This window comes from Eptatretus burgeri, chromosome 17 (genome assembly GCF_056783735.1).
Source record: "Eptatretus burgeri isolate ZD-2024b chromosome 17, Ebu_testis_v1, whole genome shotgun sequence".
NCBI lineage: Eukaryota > Metazoa > Chordata > Myxini > Myxiniformes > Myxinidae > Eptatretus > Eptatretus burgeri.
In genome coordinates this window covers 60,624,574-60,636,278 of record NC_140977.1, presented here as the reverse complement: position 1 = coordinate 60,636,278, position 11,705 = coordinate 60,624,574, and the positions used below count along the sequence as shown (strand labels likewise).

General features: G+C 43.1%; 1 protein-coding gene across 2 annotated transcripts in view; it reads right to left on the bottom strand.

Moving 5' to 3' along the window:
* The window catches only part of PEX14 (peroxisomal biogenesis factor 14), a 41,575-nt gene continuing 29,870 nt past the window's right edge, over positions 1-11,705 (bottom strand). The window contains exons 4-9 of one of the 2 annotated variants that reach the window (XM_085863192.1): positions 7,181-7,291; positions 5,523-5,608; positions 4,321-4,378; positions 3,203-3,273; positions 1,475-1,548; positions 1-1,145 (exon numbers count right to left, since the gene is read on the bottom strand). In XM_085863192.1, the coding sequence (XP_085719318.1) occupies positions 959-1,145; positions 1,475-1,548; positions 3,203-3,273; positions 4,321-4,378; positions 5,523-5,608; positions 7,181-7,291 (587 nt within the window). In that variant the 3' untranslated portion in view covers positions 1-958. The remainder of the gene's footprint in view (positions 1,146-1,474; positions 1,549-3,202; positions 3,274-4,320; positions 4,379-5,522; positions 5,609-7,180; positions 7,292-11,705) is intronic. The other variant, XM_085863193.1, reaches the window with a different exon arrangement.

Below are 11,705 nucleotides of genomic sequence, written 5' to 3'. Positions count from 1 at the left end.
TGTAATTTTGTGTTTATTACAAGGACATTTGATTGGAGATATCACGTTAATACATGGGTACATTGGCTGAGTATTAAGAGCCCACTAGATTGGTTTCTCAATTGCTGTGGGTTTAAATCTACCTGAGAGGAGTAGTGTTAATGATTTGGTTCCAAATCTTATGGAACATGTGATCATTTCAGAAGACACACCTGGCGCACTAATTACATCCAGGCTGGACGGGGGCGGTCGGCTAATCTGCTGATCCAACCTGGTCCGGTCTACATGTGCCACTAATCCAAACTTTGTGATCAACTTTCAATGCCTTCAGGGCAACTTGGGATGGCCGTAAAAAAGAGTGACAATAAAAGGGTAGGGTTGTCCACATCACTTTATGCTGAAGCAACCAATGAACCACCGAGAGCTCTTGGAACACAGCAAGGCGACACCCCAAGCACATTCCATCAGGGCCCTAATCCAAGACCAACGGTCATGGTTTTCAGGTATAAATGTTGCACAAGCACAATGAGCACTGCAAAGCGGGACTCCAATTTCCCAGCATCGGAATAAACGGAACGGAACTTGATACCACTTCAAAAACCAGACTCGGTGCTGTAATGGTTCGAGCAGTTGCTCCGAGTCTGGGGAGTTCAGCGGTTCGAATCCCAGCCAAGTCAAACCAAAAACTAAAAATGCTATGTGCTGCTTCTTTGCTCGATGCTCGGCATTTAAAAGGATGGAGCATGGACAAACAACCATAGGTTGGTAATAGTGCAGGCTTTGATGGGCCTAATGGCCTCCTCCTGTGTCGAAGTTCCTTGTAACCACTCACATTATGTTATCATTCAAATTTGAGGGTCAGGATTTGTTTTTACAGCCACTTGTGTTCATTCGCAGGGTAATTAAATCGGAAACATATTCAAACACAGACAATTGTTCTGGATAAATAAATAATTCATTCGAGCCATAATTGTACACATCAGCTTACTTCAGCACTCTCAATCGCATCATTTCGGTTGCTTTCGGTCTCAATAATTGGTAGTTCCTCCGCTCGAGGATCAATGATGGAACAATTATCTGCATCCGTCACCAGGTCACAAGCAATCGCAGACTTTGCCACTTGCCAAGAAGGAAGTATGGACGATGGGGGTGGTGGAAAATGCTTCCTGAAAAGAGAAAATGTCTCAACAATGTATTTGAAGTGTGAAGAACGTTGCGAACGATGTTACGATCAATCACGTGTGGAATCAAGAGAAAAAGGGGGAATTGTCAAATTTAAAATAACACGGACAAATGGTTTGGAGGGAACGTCAGCACAAAATGCCCTATTCTTTATGAAAGGCAGCGTGGAATTTTATGTCCACAAAGGAGTGCAAGGAAATGGGACCACCGGCTTAAAATTTCTTTTGAAAGAGCCAGTGTGCGTGCGTGTGAGAGATTGAGAGTGAGAGAGAGATTCATCAACTTGACCGAAAACGATGTGAAGAAACCTTACCTGCTCAACAAAAGACTTTTTAATGAATGAACTTCTGCCTTCAATTCACCAAGGCTTTGGTCCTGTTGAGATGGCTGTAATGGGAAGCAAACACAGATAGCTTTTCAAACATGGAATGTTATACATTCAGCAAAAAAGGGAGAAAACGGTTCTTACCGACGATACATCTTAAAAATGAAACAAATCTTTACAGAACCGAGAACCTTATGAACATCCCTCATTCTCTTTTCTCATTCCTTTCATCAGTCCAAAGTGTTGTTCTCAACATTCATACACAAAGAGCTTGTGGTTGTGGTGGGCCACAACAATGGAACAAGTTTGGAATCCTGATAATAGTCATACAGAGATACATACAAATGTTGGGTAAAGTTTATTTATTTTAACAAAAACTAACAAATTCCCCTCTCATTTTTTTTTATCGTCTCCCCATGCCGTTGGGCACACGAGGCGGAGGGAGACGGGACAAAGCCATTCAGCTCTGTCCTGGGGCCGCCGTTTCCAGTTCTTTCACTCGAAGTGTGACGTATTGGGCCTCGGTGGAGACGGTTCTTTTGAAAGTCCCCACGGGTCCACCTCTCTTCTGTTTTCAAACTTGTGCTCCATCTCCAAGCTTGTTTTGGAAGTTTGTCATCACACATGCTGTCTCGTACCGCAGATATGTCCATCTCTCCTTCCTCGTGATGGTCGTCAGTGGTTGGGCATTCACTTCTCTCAGGACTTTCTCATTTGAGACGTCATTGAACCACTTCATGTTCAGCCATCTTCGCAAACACTGACATTGGAAGGTTAAAAAAGTTTTCGTTCAATATGTTTGGTGGTTCTCAGGGTCTCAACCCCCGACAGCAACACACAGATAACACAATGCTGTTGAATAACGTCCATTTTGTATTCTCCCTGACGACCTCACATTTCCACAGTGCTCGACTTTTCGAAGGCACCGCTTGATTTTACAATTCTTCTTTTAATGGTTGGAATCTGTGTCCGTGTGCTTGCAAGCTGCCGCCGAAGTATGGAAAATTTGTCGCGTTATTCAGTTCTTCAGTTTTGAACGTGATCGGTAACGGTTGAAGTGATGATATTGTTGCTCAACTCGTTAATTCTGAGTCCGATCTTCCTCAACGTTTGTCCCAAGTCAGCCGTCTTTGTTCGCACTTCCCGAACATTATCATTTATAAGACAAATATCACGACCAAGTTCAGATCTCCCAGTTTCCCGATGGTCCACCAAATTCCCAATGTGAGGCAATCTCCGTACATTGCAAACCAAAATCAATTGATACCACAAAGAGCATGTGAGGTGCATCCCCATCAAACACCTGGAGAAACAGCAAAAGGGTCCGTTGTTTCTCGGCTATGTTTTCTCGAATCACTCGGTGTTTCGGTCCAGAGATCTGAAGATGACGTCGATTCCTTCGGGAAAGCCATAAATCTGCAGCGTCTTCCACAGTGGGTCACTATCAACACCATTGAATATGCTTTTTGAAAGTTTACGAAGTTGAAGATCACCGGAGATTGCCGTTTGTTGCTTTACAGAGGAAAAATGATGCAACGGATGGCAAAAAAAAAAAAAATTATGCACTTATTTTGGTCCAAAGCATGTCGCATGTTTGCAGCCCACCCTGTATAATATAACAAAGCTTTGGGTGACAATATATTACAATCCTGGGAGAAAACAGCAGGAAGGACCACTTGAACCGATACTTTTTCGTGACAAGAGAGAAACTCGTACCAGTCGTTGAATCTGAGCTTGTGTTGCCATCGTGCGAGCAAAATCATCCACGGCACTTTGTAAACGGCTCACTGGTAAGGAAGAAAATGCATTAAAACAAACAAACAAACAAACAAAAACAAACAAATACAAACTTAGTGAGAAAAATCAATTCGGTCTGTGCAACAGAGCTGGACAAATCCGGAAGAGAACATGAAGTTCGATATGACCGGTGAAGGTGGAGGTCACTCAGCTCATCGAGAAGCCAACGCCGTAAGGGAACGGCGTACAAGAACGACAACCTTACAATCCGAACACCATCTATGACGCCAAAAATGAAACTCCAGAAACTCGCGCCATCAGTGTCTCACAAATCCGAGCGGAGTGGAATCCACCAAATCGGCAACGCCATCGCCTTGCCAAGCACGTCGGAGGGCCAAAGAGACCATCTCACCATTTTGCAACACGGTTCCTCACAAACTGCCTCGGGTACGTGTGAAAACACCGAAACAAAGGGGGGTTAGCGAAATTAAAGTACACAAACGGAACGAGGACTTGATCGATCGATTCTGGAATGTCGAGAAAAGAATGGGAAGATAACATGAACACAATCGTGTGCACCGACCGGGGGCTCGAGCCTGTGTTCACAGAGTTCTCGGTCGGTGCTTCAGTTCCAAATGGAAGAAGGAAACCCATCATCGACAAGTTGGGGAAATCGAAAAATCTCATAAAATAACCAGCATACATTTCATGCAAAAATCGATCGACACAATCCTGGGTTTATTGTGCACAAAACAGCACAAAGCCGTGCTGATGAGGAACACGCATCGTGAACGTCGTCGTCGTCACAACCACCTCGCTCTCATTCCGCGTGAGATGCGCAAAAACAATGAAATTATTTGGCCCCGTGCAGGTGGTGGGGTTTATAAGGAGAGAACCAATTTTTTTTTTTATTCTAATCATAACCAACAAAAGAAGAAACAAAATTAAGCAGCGAGTCATTGAACAAACTGCTAACAATAAGAATAAAAAATTGAGAGAAAATACGCAAATTCTAAATTTCAATGAAATGTTACTTGGTCAAGAAACACGGACCCGTTTATAAACACAGAGTAGGAGGAGGCCAAGCTGGATCCTACCTGTGCTGTTGATGTTGTCCATCGTGCCTTCGACACGTCCAAACCACGTCTGACAAATCTGCAAACACGGAACTAACTGATGTACGTGTGAGACAGACTGCACTGGGCACGAGGTACAAAAACACTCACTTTGAAGAGGGTGCATGATGAGCCACAAAAAAAAAAAAAATAGGACCACTGGACCTGCAGCTTATGTGGGCCCAGGCCGAATGTTGGAATCCAAATTTGGTAGCATTCTGACTGGTGGGTCTGGAGAAGAAGATTTTTGAAAAAGTTTACGAAGTCGGCCATTTTTACCGACTTAGTCATGTGACCGGAACGAGCTTTGCAATTCCTGTTAGCAGTCAGGAGAGGAACGTTGCTGCCAAATTTCAACCGCATCGGCACGGCGGTTTGGCCGGAGAAGGCGAAAAAGGAGACGGATGGACGGACAGATGGTGTGTGATGACGGCACCTTATTTGGAATTTAAATTCCAGACGAGCAAAAAAAAGACTATGGAGGATGAGAGGGGGGAGATCACATTCTGTATATTAAAGTATGCTTCCATGGTTTAGCTGTTGTCGGGTCGACAGGCCTTGCTGACGCGTCCCGCCACGCCAGAAATTAATTAACTCCTGAGGATGGGCCAAATTACAGGAGGGACATGAGCGGAATGGTCCGTCACGCTATCCCCAGGTTGGAGATGGCAATCTCGCCTTGAAGACAAGGCCATGGAAGTCCCCTTCCACAGGACTATATAAAAAAGGTGAAATGGTTTCTCACGCAGGAGGATGTAATGGCGTGCCACCACAAGACTGCATTCTTATGGCGTAAGATTTTTGAAGGCTTAAAAAAAATATATATATATATATACGGCTGTCGAATCACGCGACCGATAACGTGACGTAAAAACATTTTTTGTGGACCATTTTATCCTGGAAGACCCAGGATTGTGCCCAATCACTCGTTAGACAACGTGGTAATTCCCATTGTTGAACCAATGATATGGAAATTGTTGTCTTGCTCAAAGGTCATTTGCTCGCAGCCTTTTGTGCCTGCTCGAAAGACACCGTTATTAGTGCTCAAGCTCACGTCGGCTCGTACAAATCCACCAGGTATTCATGTTGTAGACAGGAATTAACCCTTTCTTCACTACTTTATAAGGAATACAAACATCAGCACACAGCAAAGAGTCCGAGTAGTCCAAGAATAATCATCGTACCTTATACAATTGGTAGAATCCAATGAGGAAGCCAGCACCAGCAACGGTGAACATAAACCGGCGTGTCCATGTAACTGGACGGTGACCTGTGCGTCATTTGGCACGCAGAGGACAAAACACAGACAGAACGACAAGAAGAGCGTCAACCCACAGTGGACAGACATCATGTACCGTGTTATAGTTTGTATACAGAGATCACGTACTGTGTTATAGTTTGTATGTTTTTATACAGAGATCACGTACCGTGTTATAGTTTGGATGTTTGTATACAGAGATCATGTACCGTGTTATAGTTTGGATGTTTGTATTCAGAGATCATGTACCGTGTTATCATTTGGATGTTTATATACAGCAATCATGTACGGTGTTATAGTTTGGATGTTTGTATTCAGAGATCATGTACCGTGTTATCATTTGGATGTTTATATACAGCAATCATGTACTGTGTTATAGTTTGGATGTTTGAATACAGCGATCATGTATCATGTAATAATTTGGATGTTTGTACACAGAGATCATGTACCGTGTTATAGTTTGGATGTTTATATCCAGCGATCATGTACCGTGTTATAGTTTGGATGTTTTTATACAGAGATCATGTACGGTGTTATAGTTTGGATGTTTATATCCAGCGATCATGTACCGTGTTATAGTTTGGATATTTGTATCGAGAGATCATGTACCGTGTTATTAATTTGTATGCAGAGATCATGTACCGTGTTATTAATTTGTATGCAGAGATCATGTACCGTGTTATAGTTTGGATGTTTGTATACAGAGATCATGTACCGTGTTATTAATTTGTATACAGAGATCATGTACCGTGTTATAGTTTGGATGTTTGTATACAGAGATCATGTACCGTGTTATAATTTGTATGTTTGTATACAGAGATCATGTATCGTGTTATAGTTTGGATGTTTGTAATCAGAGATCATGTACCGTGTTATTAATTTGTATGTTTGTATACAGAGATCATGTACCGTGTTATAGTTTGGATGTTTGTATACAGAGATCATGTACCGTGTTATAATTTGTATGTTTGTATACAGAGATCATGTACAGTGTTATAGTTTGGATGTTTGTATACAGAGATCATGTACCGTGTTATTAATTTGTATACAGAGATCATGTACCATGTTATAGTTTGGATGTTTGTATACAGAGATCATGTACCGTGTTATAATTTGTATGTTTGTATACAGAGATCATGTATCGTGTTATAGTTTGGATGTTTGTAATCAGAGATCATGTACCGTGTTATTAATTTGTATGTTTGTATACAGAGATCATGTACCGTGTTATAGTTTGGATGTTTGTATACAGAGATCATGTACCGTGTTATAATTTGTATGTTTGTATACAGAGATCATGTACCGTGTTATTAATTTGTATGTTTGTATACAGAGATCATGTACAGTGTTATAGTTTGGATGTTTGTATACAGAGATCATGTACCGTGTTATAATTTGTATATTTGTATAGAGAGATCATGTACCGTGTTATAGTTTGGATGTTTATATACAGCGATCATGTATCGTGTTATAATTTGGATGTTTGTATACAGAGATCATGTACCGTGTTATAGTTTGGATGTTTATATACAGCGATCATGTATCGTGTTATAATTTGGATGTTTGTATACAGAGATCATGTACCTTGGTGTGTTTTGGAGGTTTCTGTGTGAAAAGGAGATGGAGACTGACCATCAACTCGTAAAAGATCTCCACTCCGTTTTAGAGATTCATCGATCTCACTTTCACATAAACCTGGGGAAACATCCTCTAAATTAACTTCAAATGGAAAGATTGAAAGAAAAGTTTGACGTTGACGAGTGTTTTCCACTGTTGTGGCTAACCTTTTCCCAAAACAAGTCATCGCATGGAACTGAACTCTCAAATTGTACATACCCACTCTCTACAAAACTCAATGTTCAATATGTTCACAACATAGAACCATGGAGTATACAGGAAAGAGTCAACGTGTCTCAGCATTTAAGTTAATAAAAAAAACCCCAAAGCCTCTTTATCCACAATTAGAACCATCAATCCCTGATGTTATCATCTAGTCAATGTCCCGTCTTTTGCCCATGAAACACTGCACGTGTTTTGTAGTTCGCAGGTATAACTTGAATTGCCATCAAACGACGACATGAGACGACAATGTCAAACATGAGAAAGATGTCGTGTGTAGCACAATACCTGCGAAACGCAAACAACTGCCATGGAAACAGCAACTTGGTAATTTCGAAAATTTGACCTATCAAGTGTTTTTCATGATTGATTATTATGAATCACAAATTTGGTCGATACATTTTTTTGCTGTCGAAAGGTGTTTTACACGTTTCAAATGGCCTTGACCTTTGACTAAGTTTCACCAAATTTTCCTCACATATACAACACATACGTACAAATAAGCTGTGCCAATTTCAATTTGATATCTTGAAAAATTACTGAGGTATGGTTAAAAGTAGGACCACTGGACATGCAGCTTATCTGGGCCCTATCCTAATGTTATGCCTGGTGTTGGCTCAATGGTGAGGGTGGCGGGCTTTGGATCCTTGGGTCCTGAGTTCAAATCCCGCTCAGCTGTTGAATTAATACCAGGTGGGGTTAACTCGGCCTGTCATCTTTCCGAGGTTGGCAAAATGAGTGCCAGCATGCTTGTATCGTGTGTCGGAGTGGCGACCCGTCCAGGATTGTGTCCAATCGCCAAGGAGATTGCTTAAGCAGCACCAACGCTCTGCACAGAGTATGGTCCCAATCTCCTCCTCCTCCTAATGTTGTAGCACAAACTTGGAAACATTCTGACTGGTTTTGGAGAGGGAGATTTTGGAAGGAATTTGCACGATTTTCCCGAACATTTAACATGTCCACCAATTTGACACAGTTCTGGTCATGTGATCGGCATGACCTCCGCAATTTAACATCACGACCCTGTCCTCATGTTGTAACCCAAATTTGGTAGCATTCTGACTGGTGGGTCTGGAGAAGAAGATTTTAAAATGAATTAATGTGATTTTCCAAAAAGTTGACAAAGTCAGCCAATTTGACAGACTTCCGGTCACGTGATCGGCATGATTTCCGCAATATAATGAACATTCCTACCCTAACCTAATGTTGCAACCAAATTTGGTCGCATTCTGATTGATGGGCCTGGAGAAGATTTTGGAAGGAATTTGCACGACCACCATTTTGACACACTTCTGGTCACGTGATCGGCATGACCTCTGCAATTTAACATCCTTACCCTGGCCTAATGTTGTTACCCAAATTTGGTAGCATTGTGACCGGTGGGTCTGGAGAAGATTTTTGAATAAATTTACTAAGTCAGCCATTTTACTTACTTAAAGTCATGTGACCGGAACGGGCGTTGCAATTCCTGTTACCAGCCACGAGAGGAATGTTGCTGCCAAATTTCAGCCGCATCGGCACGTTAGGCCAGAGAAGTCGAAATAGGAGACAGATGGACGTTGCACAATGACAATACCTTACCTGGAATTTAAATTCCAGATAAGCTCATAATAAAGTCACAAAAGGGCCATTTGATTATAATAGGGTGAAATTGTTATCATGGAAACCATTGACACGTCAAAAAGGCTAAATTGATTATTCTGATTTTTGGTGAACCAGGTATTTGACCCAATATGCAAACCCTGTTCAAAGTTTAAGTCAGTCGGATGAAAAGTGATATTTTTATGTGACCTTGACCTTTGACTCTGAGCTTTTGAGCTCAATAATAGTCCACGAGTAAAGGGATCTAAAGATCTAAAGGGCATTTTCCAAGAGTAGTTAGGGTCTAAAGGGGTCTATAGGGTCTATAGATCAAAGGGTCAAGAGATCTAAGGGGTGCAAATGTTTTCATAGTTCTGCGGATAACTGTCATATTTTAGAGGAATTGTTCAAATCGTGAAAGAAGCAGCAAAGCTGTGAATGAAGTACCTTATGATATGTAGATTCAAATAAAAGTAAGACCCACCTGGTATATTGTACGTGATCGGGTAAAATGGCTTTTTGAAATGTATGATGGATATCTTTGCAAATGAACAAAGCCAGAAGAGTATTTAATAAATCGTAAAGTTGAAAGAAGTTTGAATCATCAAATTATGTAATCTAGTTCATACCAGGTAGTGCACAATTTGATAATCTTACAGTAGAACGGACATAAATTGAGACAACACCTGGTTTGGATAGGTACGTACGATGTAGCATACAACACTATACCTGGCACCATGATACGAGGTGACAATATATTTTTAAAACTTAACCATTACATTCCGTTACTTCAATGACTGCATGGAACAAATATTGGTACGAATTTGGAAGCCTTGTGCACACACACAGACAGCCGTCCCCTATAGCTCAGTTATATTGGTAAGTGTGTGTTTCTCGTAAGGGTCCCGTCCCTAGTCTCTTGGGAATTGGATGTTCATGCGCTGTGCAGTTATTTTGATAGTTAGGATTTTTTTAACAACAAAACAGACATCTGCCTTCGCTTCCTTCCACCATCCTCCACCGGCACCATTGCACATGTGCGTGTCAGCACGTACGTGGGCGGAGTTCACCAGGACCTGACGTCTCTCTCGCCCAATCCGGGGGATGCGAGGGAGGTTGCCGACGGTCAACCAATAGGCGCAGCCCACGCAGGACCATATTCCTCTCCTTGTTTGAGGGGCGGTTGGCCGCGACGGCAGTCACGCCCCCCCCCCCCGGTCCAATCAGTGGACTTGGTGCCCCTTTCGGCCAATGGGCGATGAGCGGGTCAGAACCAGGGCGGTCCTTTTCGAGAAGGCGGAGCCGCGACACGCGGTCCGCCCAACGAGAGCAGGCCACGCATGAGCGGACTGTGCCTGAGAAGGAGGAAAAAAAAAAAAGAAAGAAGAAATAACTGTGCCCCGTCTACTCAAGCGCGTGCTCGGATCCCATCTCGTTGCCGACGCTGGTCTGGTCTGCTCGACGCTGGTCTGGCCTGATCTCGTCGCTGGTCTGCGCCTGGCTGCCCTGGTCAGTCTTCTGGCGACTGGAGCTCCAGGAAGTTGTGGACGTCCAGCCGCACGCTCGCGGCCAGGTAGCCAGCCACGTTCTCGTCCCTCAGCTTGACTTTCCTCCGAGCTGAAGGAATAATAAAGACCCTTGAGGTCCATCTCTTTACTTTGGGTGTGGCTGTGTGTGAGCCTGTCTTGTTTAAGTAGCAACTGGTTAAGTGCTTTTGCTGGACATTATTTGCATCCTTTATAGTCGGTTTAACTCTGCTCTTTGTGTATTCCCTCCCACCGATTGTAAATAAATACCCCTATTTTTGAATGTTTCAGCTCGTCTTTGTACTTTCCTTCATTGGTTTAGCACGGTGCGTGTTGGGTGATTAAAAAGGCCATTGTTGCAGTAGTTGTGCATTTGGACTGACGGGACCTCGGTAACCATCCGCTCGGGTTACGCACGGGTCGAGCACGGAAACGGCTCGTCCCGTTCGAACTCCGTCGAGGGTGTGACTCCCTCGGTAGTTTGCCACGTGGGCCTCTAGGTATTTTGAAGTTTGGCAAATAACCCTGTCCCACGCGGTTGAATTATTGACGATTCACGGTCCTGTAAGGGACCCGTAGCTTCGGAGTTATCCGAGAGTAACGATCTGAATTCCGGGTGTTCGGTGGAGTCGACTCTGCTGCTCCAACTAGCGGTCGTGCTCGTCGCCGATACCCGGCCCACAACAATATCACAGACCAAGCTGGCTATGAAAACATTTGCACAAGTGCAGCACTTGTTATTTCACAACTATTTATTTGAACTGTGTAAAGCATGTATGAACTGGATCCACAAAAATCCGCATAATGTCCGTAAAGAATCCCCAACACCATTACGGTGTTCATTAGCTTGGCAGTTCATGCCCACAGCAGGCAAAGATTTAGAGGGGACAACTCTCCCAATTGGGACTCTCAATTTCCTCTGACCAAATTATGCAGACATCTTCAGACCTCAGCAATGGCGGATGTTCACTGGATGAAAATGAACAGGTCGTTTGTCTTTCAAAACTCAAGACAAGCTTGTTCACCACTGGTTGTGTCGAGAACATCAATCACAATCCCAGCTCCAGAACTGCCACCGACTCATTCCATGGAACAGCTAATTTGATGACCCAGCACCCAAGTCCTGAATTCCTTGGAAATGATCGCGGTGTTGTCGTGCTCAA